At 37.7% G+C, this 12,038-nt stretch overlaps 1 protein-coding gene across 29 annotated transcripts in view; it reads right to left on the bottom strand.

Moving 5' to 3' along the window:
* OXR1 (oxidation resistance 1) overlaps positions 1-12,038 on the bottom strand; it is a 245,380-nt gene that overhangs the window by 6,959 nt on the left and 226,383 nt on the right. For 24 of the 29 annotated variants that reach the window (XM_046928711.1, XM_046928728.1, XM_046928745.1 and 21 more), the window contains 3 exons: positions 5,545-5,625; positions 2,215-2,340; positions 1,347-1,499 (listed from right to left, as the gene is read on the bottom strand). In XM_046928711.1, the coding sequence (XP_046784667.1) occupies positions 1,347-1,499; positions 2,215-2,340; positions 5,545-5,625 (360 nt within the window). Of the gene's footprint in view, positions 1-631; positions 691-1,346; positions 1,500-2,214; positions 2,341-5,544; positions 5,626-12,038 lie in introns of all 29 variants that reach the window. The other 5 variants (XM_040695425.2, XM_040695427.2, XM_040695435.2 and 2 more) reach the window with 3 other exon arrangements.

Raw genomic sequence — 12,038 nt, 5'->3', positions numbered from 1 at the left:
ATCCATACTCGATTCGAATGAAGAAAGACTGATTCATGAAGAAAACAAAAATGGGTTGTTCAAATAAAGAGAAGTCCATATTTGAATAACTGGTACATGAAATTTTTCCATCAGCTTCACAGTTAACAGGAAGAGATTGAACCATTCCAGTTATTTCTTATTTTACATGAAGCTTCAAACTATCACAGTCTCTGGATCTTAACACCTTCTACATTCAAGTTGAGATATTCATATATGGAAGGTCATCTGAATAGTTTCAGCAATAGGGGCAATACTACATTGTGGTGACAAGACATTTATCAGAAAAAAGACACTTTCTTTCTGGAACAGATAAATGAGTACTTGGAAGTAGATATCTTTCAGGATTCATAAATTAATCTTGAGAAGCTAACAAGGGAAAAAGAAGAGAAGTAACCAAAAAAGTAAGTGCTTAGAGGTCTGCTGAGATACTTAAAAGTCCTACTGAACAGTCTTTATTAAAAGATAATAGGAAATTCTCTTTTAAAGAACACTTTGACATTAGCAGAGATTTAGGATTTTTTATTTTTTATTTTTATAAAGTATGGGATCCCCAAAGCAAAAAATGAAAGGGAAAAAAAATGTGAGTTGGGACTCAGATTAGAAAACATACCCTTTATTTACAGTTTTCAGCCCCCCTGAATGATATGAGGTGATATGAGCCCATGCTTCCTGAAAATAAAAACAGTGGTTACCAAAGTGGGACAGGTAAGTAAAGGAGATGTTAGATTTTAGAGTGGTTCTGTCATTTCCATAAGAGAGCACCAGACATTCAGAAAGAGCCAGTCTCACTCAGGCTGCCTGTAATATGTTCATATTTTAATAGAATCCTTAAGAGAGGATGTCTGCTACTCAAATTGTGAGATGTAATCTACTCTTTCAAATTTACACCCCAGCCAGAGAATCAAGGAATATAACGTTATGCAGCAAAGATCCTGCAGCCCTTATAAGGGAGAGAGGTTCTGCAGACACAGAATGTACCAGTCAGTAATAGCAGTAGCTGGCAAAGACATTCCTACTCAACTTCTGGCATGAGAAGTTTTTGGAGACTATTTCTAATGCTTTAAGTATGTTATAAAAAATACATTAAGAGTAAACTCAGTAACATTGTAAGACTCATACAGATTGATAGTGAACTACTAGTGTTAAAGTTACTTTCTATAAATGAAATATGTCAAAGAACTTGTTTCTTAACAAATCGTATTTTAGAAAGCCTCATAATAACTACTAGGAAGGAAGCTATCTCAATGCACACACTTTTTCCTCCTTGCCTTTATACTTCTCAGTTTTCTGCACAGGTCTCAGCTTCCATGCAAACATTTTCCTACCTGCCCATCACTGTCCTTGATAACCAACAACACAGGTGTATCTAATCCCAGCATAGTTCGATACAGAGTCTTCAAACTCATGCCATGCTTTGCAGTACTGTACGCAAGAGTCCATGGATATCCAATGGTCCGTGGTGGAAGAGACTTTGTGAGCTGTTAACAAGATATTGACAATCCTTTTACTCATTTCTACCATTTGTAAGAACATGCAATATGTAAATGAAGGCTGATTACATTCTGAGCTACTGCAAGCAGCCTTAACAGTTAGTTTAAAATGTCAGACAAACTCTAAGATTTCACGTGTGCATTTTCTACCTCTGGTCTCAAGCAGGTTTCTTTTCTTACCTCTACCACTGATCCATAGGTGAAGAATGATTAACCAAACAGAACATGCTTGGTAAGGTCTCAAGGTTATCTAAAGACAGTAAAGAGTTGTCCTTGCATAATAATACACTTCAGCACTGGGGTACTAGATCACTGAAGTCCACAAGTAAGTAGATGAAGAACAGAGGATGCTTGCTCTCCTGTTCTCATACCTTTGAACACCAAAAGCCCTGATCTAAGCATTCAATAAATGCACCCAAGAGGATGACTTTGAACTGGATAGTGAGAATTGCAGTGATCACTAAGCTGGTGTCAATGCACAATGAAACAAGAGCAAAGACACAGACTAGCGTTGGCATGATGTACATGATGTTGGCAAAGTTTTATCCATGAATTGCTTGTGCTTACTCATTTGTATCACAAATTCTTAAATTGCTTTGTGTGTTTCACACTGCGTCATAGCACTTCTGATAGTATACAATACTTAAAAAAAAAAGCCAAAAAACCCAAGCCTACGTATGTATCTACATATCTAAGTAAATACCTTTTCTATTTGCTCTGGCTGAAGCAATTCACTGGGATCGCTAAGATTTGGCCGGAATGCCTCAGGCTCCAGGTCTGTTTTGATGTTTGTTGCCTGTTTTGAATTGATATCTTCTCTTGTTGTTATCTACAAAACAAACAAACAAAAATGACACAGGAAAGTAAGTATTTGCAATTCTGTTAAAGGGAGGATACATCCTATAGATGTAACATCATGCAGCTACCAATTTACAGCTATGTAAATCCTTTGGAAGTTAAGAAATCCATTACTTTGGCCCGATCAAGACTTCTGCTGCTTTCAGTAGCAAGTCAGTATTTAATATACTAACATTAAATTACAGACACTAAGAAAAAAGCCATGGTTTCATGCTAAAACAGTCAAACAAAAAAACCCTCAGACAGTTGAAGGACTTCAGATGCTTTTCTAAAGTAAAGACACATGCTTGCATTTCAATTTCATCATATCATCCACGTAAAGTGTACTTCAAAATACTGAGACACAGAAAAGGAACTGAAACTTCATCCTAATTTCTCATTAGTTTCTGCATCAATACTTTCAAAGTACTTGTGAAAGTTTCCATGTTTCTGCCACATATCTAAAAGACTGCTGTCAGTTAACTTGAGTAAAGCATCTGAATAGAGTCCTAAGAACACTGCTGCTAAATGAGGTGATCTACTGGAGTACTTATGGGAAAAAGAAGAAAACTGATAGTAGACAGGAGCGAGGAGAAGGAAGTAGCAGCAATACTTATGCTGCATAATGATCTTCAGAGATCTGGCACAGACACATTATCTAATGTTCCCGTAGTAGTCTAAAATAGCTGTCCCATATACCTACCCTCTTCATCTGTTGATTACCACTTACTGGAAGTGGCAGAAGGCCACAGAACTCATCAGATCACAGCAGGTTCTTACCTCAGCTCCCATTCATTAAGACTTTCAAGCTAAAATGTCACGCATCAAGAAATAGACCAACTAATAAAAGGAAAACTGTTCGATTCTAAGTCTTGCTACAAAGATGGTTAAAACTTACTGTGGAGATAGCGAAGTCTGACAAAAGGATAGGGCAGAGAGGTAAGGAAGTTAGCAACTTAAGCCACTGCAGCAGACTTACTGATAAAGCTCTCAAAGCTACAAAAAAAAGAAACCTTAACAAGAATGATAATACCTGGAAAATTTATCAACCTGAACCAAGTTTCACTGAAGGTCAGACTAAGTTATTTGAATCCTGAATTTGAAGGAAATACTTGCGACTTCCAAAACAATAAACCAGGGTTTGTCATACAGCTCGTATTAGAAGCATACAGGACAACAGTGCTATTTCACATACCACCATGATAACCTTTGTAAATTTTTTGATAAATGAACTTCTAGTTAACAAAAGAAAAGTAAGATTGAAGAAAAAACTGCTGGAATGCAGATAGGAATACTTAAATACAGATTCATGGAGAAGAGGGAGAAAAATCACAGAAAAATGTCCAACCCCAAATTATCCTTTTTTTCTTTCCCTCAAGAACTACAAAAAAGTTCCTATTACACTGCTGTTACTTAAAAATACGTATGTACAAAGTATATCCATACAATAACTTTGTTACAGTATTATTCTTAAGTCAAGAAATGGTGCACTTAATGAAAGCAAGAATCAAGCAAGCTAAAAATGAAGGCCTTCCAATTTTTCCACAGAAAGTTGAGCATTTCTAGGTAAACTATCCACTCATTTCTGTCTCATTAGAAGAAGTGTCTGCACTTATACACATTATACGTATTAAATACAAAGAGATAATATAGATACAGCTTTGGAGTGTTATCTATAGAAAACATTATTTGAAAGCCCAACCATTTTCTACCTTACGTGCCTCTCATACACCACTGCTTCAACTCTATGAAGTCTCAGCATTGTTCAAGAGTATAGGAGAAAGCTTATTCCCTATGTTATTTTTTAGTACTGATTAAGATACACTAAACAAAATGTGCACAGAAGTGCACATAGAACTGTATCTGTTGGAAAGGATCTGTGACAAAACACAGTGTAGTTCTGAAACTTGGGGAGCTTACTTCCTCCTCAATTTCCACTAAGCAAACTGACCCACAATGCCATTCCAGGAGCAGCTGTGGTTAGTAACCTGTCAGGCAGCCTATACCACACAAAGACTCAGATGGCTTCAGAGCAGACTGTTTGAAGCACGCAGACCTTGCTCAAGGCCACTGCATCAGATTTTGTGTCAGTTTACATTTTGAATTGGAGACCCCAGGTAAAAGTTATTCGGAAAGAACTGTTGCATTTCAAGGATATAAATACACGAATAGCCCACCACCATTTGCCAGAAAAAACTGTTCCTCCCCTCCAGTGGGAATTAAACATTCTCTGCAGAGTTTTTGATATTCCTATAGAAATACAATTTCTGGATTTGTGCTCACTATCAATTTCTAGAATCTTACAGCTTATAAGCTACAATTATTAACTACAGTGAAATAAAAGGCTAAGATTTTCTTACATATAATTACATAATGGGTGAAAAAACCCAAGATCGAAGTCAAAAAGAAACAGGAAACTTGCTACACATTCAGCAGCCAATTACTACAGCAAAGCAAAATATTTCATACTTGTAAGGAGCTGCAAGTTATGTTTTCAATCAGTAAGTTACATGTCATGTATGGATCAATTCAGAATTTTAAGTATCAGAGAACTAAGAAGCACCTAAAGAGAATGCAAAAATCAATTGAAGTCCATATCAGTAAGCCTCCAAAAAAGTGAACTGAGATACTGTTACTGGATGAGAAAGTTCAGTTACATGCACCATTTGTACAGCCTTTGACACCTCAAACAGCCTCCAGTTACCTGCTCGCATAAGGGAAAAAATACTTACCTGTTCTACAGAAGTTGTGAAGCTTCATACTTGCCAAGCACTGTGAGATTCTTGATGAATAATTTCTATATAAAATTAAACACCCACGCAACCAGGTAATAAACTTTTGTATTCTTCACCTGTTTTGCATTCTTTTTAGGAAAGCTATCTAACACAACACACCAGTACAAAGTGGAAGTTAAGAGACATCATCACACCAAGTCAAGTAGTACTACCAATAATTTTTTGAATTCTGACAGAAAATTCCTGTTTGAGAGAGTCAAAAGGAATAATTTCATCATAAAGTTACTGCATTTCATCAAAGCATTACATAATTAAATACATCCAAAACAAAGGAATTTTCTGCTGGATCCTTGTAGTGTTGTTTGTAGACAAGACAAACCCGCCTTAAGAGTGGGACTTGCCCTGATCAAAGACACTACAAAGTTATCTGGAGATGGGTTTTAAACTACTGAAGAGGGCACCTGGAGACGTCTGCAGAGTGTGCGCAGTTCTTCACTATTTAGAGCATCGATCCTGCGGTGATACTCAGCCACTGATACTACCTGAATATGGAGACAGGAAGACAATAATTCCACTGACAGTTGAAGAAAAGTAAAAAAGGTAAGAAAAAAATGCAGGAAAATAATGAAGGAAAAATGGGCTTTGATAACAAACAAACAAGAAGTGCTAAAAGATGTTTGTTTCTGCAAGGACAGTGGACATGGAAGTGATTTTAGACTTGTGAGGAGACACAAAGTAACAAAGTAAACACTAATGGCACCAGCAGTCTGATATATCTCACTGCTTTATTATGAATGTATAGCTGATAAAGTAGCACATAAAGTTACTAGTATCAGGATGCTAAATTACGTAGGTTGCTTCAGAAGTAATGCCTCATATTTACTTCCATAGAAACTACAGAAGAAACAAAGAGCACAATAACAGTATTTGATAGAGAAAATCCTCAACTGCAAAACACTATTTTTCAACGTAGTCACCACCATTAGGTGTGCATTTTTGTAAGCCACAAGAGCCTGCTTGCCATGGTTGTAAAAATGCGTACCAGCAGAGGTGATCCACAGACACCAGTGCTGAAATGCACCACCCATAACCTCTAGTACCATACTATCAACATCCGCCTCGGATGTTGTGGGTTAGCATCACAAAATAGGAGGCATCACTTTTGGAGCAGGCCTCACATTAGTCAGAGTTGCATGCCTTCGCCTAAACTCTTCATCCCAACACCCTCTCAAACCTTCTTTACACACAGATTTAATGAATCCTTTGAATCCAGTCTGCCCTCAAAAGAATAACTAGAAGCAAAACCTCAGGCTTCTAAGTAGGTTCTGACTCCTCTTAACAGTGAAGATAGCTAAGATAGCAGAACCAAAGTTTATCAACTCCCCAGTACCATCTCCACAGTATCACTGCCCTGTACATTCCATTCACCCACAAGCCTTCATAAGCTGCTCATCTATCAGTACATTCACTCCAAATGCCACCTCCATTTTGGAAGGATGTATACAGCCAGGAAGCCTTTAGTCAGAAAGTTCTACAATATGCTACTTTGAGTGCAACAAGGTGGCTAAAGGACTACAACAGTCATTTTGATGCAACTGCAACAGACAACCTGGTTTTGAGAAAGACTCAAAAAAACCATCATTTGTATGAAAGCATCTTAAAACAGCTAGTGAACAGATTAAATGAATGTCCCACGTAGTAAAAGCATACTAAAAACTTCCAGAGATCCTACCACGGTGCAAAGGAAGACAACAAGTCCAGCAGCTCCCCATCTACCTGCCCCTACTACAGGGAGTTTGGCAAGATACTCGCCACTGTCCTGAGTACAGGATACAAGTACACCTGTCTTGAGCAGCAATGGTTCACTCTACCCATGCAACTGCAAGGCAAGGAAAAAAGGAGTATTTGTGACATCCAGATTTATTACTAAATCACCTAAACTACTAGCACTCATTTTAGTCCCATCACTTTCTGTTCTCTTAAACAAAAATACATATTGTTAATTGTATTGGTTTGTGTATTTTCAGAGTGAAGTAGTTAAATGCAAAGCTTTAGTAGCATTCCTGTCAAGCATACAAATGATAGCATAGTTCAGTCACTTATTTTGCACAGTGCTTCATTATGTATTTACGTCATTCTTCCCATCAACTTGTGAACTTCTTGCTTTTCAGAATGACAGTGATGACCCTTAAGCCGTATTGCTTCTTCACACTTAGTCCCTGGCAAATAAGTGGTGTAACTTAAAATGGGCCATAGGTATATGATGGTTTCAAGAGACTCTTCACCTCCACCCCTCCCTCAAAAAAAAAAAACAACCAACCAAACAAAAAACCCAACTCAATTCCTAACATCATTATAAAGCTGCCGTTTCACCTACTTGAATGCTGACAATTTTATAGGCAATGTTATCTTGCCTTTAGCCTGCAAATGCATGCTCTATCACCAAGCTGCACCTATGAACTCCTCTGATCACTAAGAAACAGGACCAGTAAGCCTGGCATGTCACGTGACATGGGAAAGTTCGCATCTTCAAAACAGTGTGCACAAGTTATTCTAGAAAAAAATTCTGACCTGGAAGAAACGAGGATACTTATTCAAGCATCCAGTAATATTACTATGACATCCTGAACCTGTTGAACACAGTCACAGTACACTAGGGTTTCCCACATCTGTCCTGTGAAAAAAGCCTGCATGCCAACAGTATGCAACTACATAATTACAAGCATCACAAAAAGAATGTCATAATGTCAGGCTATAAAGAGGAAAATTAAAGGCTGAGAATAAAATGATCGATCCTCTCAAGTCTAGTATATATTTTAAGTACAGAAACCATACTAGTATTCTGAGTAAAGCATGTATGAGTAAACCAGAAGACAAAATGGTTTGAATGTTACCTACTCATCACTACACCTTTTCACAGAAAGAAACTAACCTTTCAACTACCTTGATGTACAAATTCAACAGTTCACCTACAGTACGTGGCCTCTTACAAAACACTTGCAGTTCAGGTCAACATTATTCTTTTTTGCTTTACAGTAGACAAAATTACTACTTCATTCAACCCAATTGATATATACCTTAAAAACAGCTACCATTTTGGCCCTACAAGGTTTGAGATGGCTATTTGAAATGGTAGTAGCCTCATTAATTAGAAGGTCCCTCTGCTTCTACAGATGGTTTTACTCATATTCTGTTTATATCTTATTCCATCAAGTTTCCTTCTTTGTAACTGAATTAATCCTTCATTCTGTTTTACAAAGTTCAATAAACCTGTGATTTTCTTCTGTTCTCTATGCTGACTGTCCATTAACATGATGATTCCAAAAGACGCTTTTTGCATCATTCTATTTTGAGCTTTCATTCTTCTTCACCATACTTAATTAGTATTTTATATGCTATTTATTCGGTGTATGTCAAAAGGTCTTTCATATATGAAACTGCACTCTCATAGTCATCATACTGGACAGATTTTTGAAATAAACCTGTAGCATACTTTGCAGTCAAATCAGTTATGAGTTCAATGTGTGGAGACCAAGGCTGAAAAACTGCCTGGACTACTGGGCTCAAAGGGTTGAAGATACTGATTCAAGTTTAACCAGGAGTAATTCTCAGGAGTCACTATTAGACCCTATACTGCTTTATCTACTAATTAGTGCCTTGAATGATGAGACAGAATACACCCTTATCAAGCTTAGAGGAGGGACAAAAACCTAGGGAAAGCAGTTCATACACTGAAGAGAAGGGCAACGGCTGCTAATCAAAGGTACATCAAGAAGCTGCAGTAACAGACCCAAGTGGGATGGAGTAGTTCCACATGACAGTGCAGGCTTAGGGTTAGCTGGCTAGACAGTAGCTTTGCAGAAGAGGACTAAGGGCCAGGAATAGGTTGAATCTAGCATCCCGGCAGACATGCTTAACAGTGTCTTCTTGTGACAATGCTAATCACATTCCAGGTGACAGATGAAAGAGCAATGACAAATAGCAAAGGGAAATTATTATTCCTCTGTCAGAAGTTGTGAAGCTCTATGTGCAGTGTTGTGGTCACTTCTGTCAACTTCAGAGCAAAGCAAACATTGATACACTGGACAGAGCCCAGTGGAGGGTCATCAGGTCATCCGTTTCAGGATGGAAACACCATTCACAAGGATTAAGTAAGGCATCTGGTTTTATTTAGCCTATAGGAGAAAATGCTAATAGAGAACCCAATTTCTGTACTGTGCTAGCTGAATAGATGTAAAAAGAATGAAAATTATCAGCTACAAGGCACAGCAAAGTAAATTCCTAGCAGATGAAAGGAGGAATTCTTCACAGAGTAGAGGTAAATGACTAACACAGGCTTGCAAGAGAGGCTTCAGAATCTCTGTTCTTGGCAAAGACTGAGCAGTGTCCACTGACAAGTTGGACAAATTCTCCTGCATTCAAGTCCTTATGGTGCAAGACAAGGTTATCAAAATTCCAATACAGATCACACCCCTACACAGAAGTTGCCAGAACACTTGAACTGTAGTGATCTAGGTTTCCTGCCCAGGATTAAAGCAGGCATACCTACCTTAGTTTGCAGTATGCTTTATTTACTGTACCCTCTCTCTCATTGTAACACTGTATCAGAACCCAGTTTCCTGGATACTGAAAGCAACTACTTTGGGTAGTGAGAAAGTATTCTTGAAGAATCCTCTGTTGTCCCTCTAGTTATATCCTGCTTCAAGAAGAACACAAGCAGAGACAAAAATAACTAAAGCCCTGACTGTTAAAACTGAGCAGTGGCTGGTATAGACTGAAGCAAAGAATATGCAGAGCCATATGCAGAGATTAGCTTTTTCTGCTGAGGGACTTGAAACAGTCTACCAAACAAAAATTCAAAGAGCTAGTCAAGTTTGAAATATCATGGGATTAGAGACATTATACTATTCCAAACCAATACAGCTGAGAAAATATTCAGTAAGCCGCATGACCGTGTGAATACTTTTCAGCTTGATTTTACAGCAGTTATATTTGATTTGACCATTTAGAACATAAGAGTTTTAATCTTTAATGTAATTAAATCAAACTGAGGATTTACATACTAATTGTTTAACTTAAGATACTTAAGATTCTCCTTTTAGAGAAACTTGTGTTTTGAAACTTTGTTCTTCTGAAAGTATGTCAAAAGGCCTCTTCTTCCAAGGTATACCAGCATACCCAAAACACAAATCATAGTTCCTAACAAGGAACTTGTCCATGAACAATACACATGAAAATGCAGTTGCAGTTGTTCAAATATCCACAAAGGACAGCTTACCACATGCAGAACCTCAACCCTTTCAACCACTGCTTATATCACTCTGCTATACACTGCCGTAAACGTGCACTCTGCTTACATCAGTAAGGCATACCTTTGCCAGTTTAATTAAGTCAAAAAAATGATCAACACACATACTTCATACATAGTTGCGTAAGTAAACATGCAGTTACTGCCTTCAAACCAAGTACAGCTGAACTTTTAGAGTTCTGACTGCTGAAACAGTCTCCTGAGAGAAGAGAGTCTTACCAGAACTGGACAGTGCTTCTGAAAGATAAGAATGGAGAATGAGTGACCATTCTCTTCAGCATCAGTTAGCTATACTCTCATGCTTAACTGAATATGTAATAGAAGAAATATAAAAAGAAGAAAATGTATGTTGAACTGTTCTATTCACCCTTAATACACCTGTGAAAAACCAGGTGAAGTGAAAACTCCTTTGTGAGCACTTTCTCTAAACTCAGAAGTTCTGCATCTTGTTCTACATTATTTCATTAAAGAAAACAAAATCAGCTGGGTAATTTTATTAGGTCATTTACAAGTTACTTTAAGCCATCAATCTATTGCTATATTATCAGTAACTGAGAAAGGGCAAGAAAGTATTGAAACTTCTCTAAGGGCTGTAAATAGTTTCCCGTGAAGATTCATGAACTGAATACTGTTATGAAATGCTTTGAAATTGCTTTTTTATTAATTCATTTATTTGTAAGACAAATGTACCATCCCAAAAAATTTAGGGTCAACAACCCCAACAAACAAGTCCCAACCAAAGCCAGAGAGGCAGACTCTCAACGTTTTACGGTCAAAGAAATGAGTGAAATACAAATGGATAAGAGAGCAACCAGACAGCACTTCCAGCATGCCAAAATACAAACTGAAAGGGCAAAATTACAATGCAGTTTAGCAGGACCATGATTCTTCCTCGGTTGTGGACCCTGCCTATAGCCAGGAATGGAGTTTATGCAAGGCAGCTCAGGCAGCAGGTGTGGCAGTAGAACTAAGCAATTTAGATCTGTGTGGTTTTCAGTCACAGTAGCTTCCTATCATGCTACTGGTGACAAGGAAGGGGAAGTACAAAGTTAACCATTTTTAGCAAAGGAAAGGGACCTGAGTCCACTAAACTGGCAGGCATTCCTGCTCTTCCTCTTTAAAACTGGTAGTCTCAGAACTGCTCTGCACACCAGAACATTTTCCAGAGTGGTGACAGAAGAGCTCAGTATGTCACAAGACGACAATGTTCTCCATGATCAGGTGTCTCCACAGCATTGCAGGAAGGACTGTTAATTATCCACCTTGAAGTGTTCTGAGCCTACAGCAACTGTAGAAGGTCATAACTAATATATGTTGAGGAAAAATTAAAAGTTCTGCAATAACCACAACTAATAAATGACCTTTAAAAGAGCAGTCAAAACCTTAATCACACAAAACGTTTACACAAAGTCTGGAAGCCTTTATAACAAACTATTCATGATATTACAAATCACTCATTTGAGAGAGAATGCCAACAAGACAAGTTCATTTAACAGACACAAATATTAAATAAAGGTTATGATGTCTGTGTAAAGAGCTAACAATCAGAATTATGAAAATCCCTTTCTTAAAGAGATGTCAACTTGGTTCCTGTTGTCTTATCTTAAAGAATAACATAAGGCAGTTTCAGCACTAGCAGGTAACAAG

The sequence above is a fragment of the Gallus gallus genome, chromosome 2 (assembly GCF_016699485.2).
Source record: "Gallus gallus isolate bGalGal1 chromosome 2, bGalGal1.mat.broiler.GRCg7b, whole genome shotgun sequence".
Taxonomy (NCBI): Eukaryota; Metazoa; Chordata; class Aves; order Galliformes; family Phasianidae; genus Gallus; species Gallus gallus.
Note: the sequence above shows the minus strand (reverse complement) of the source record. Positions and strands in the feature narration are given on the sequence as shown.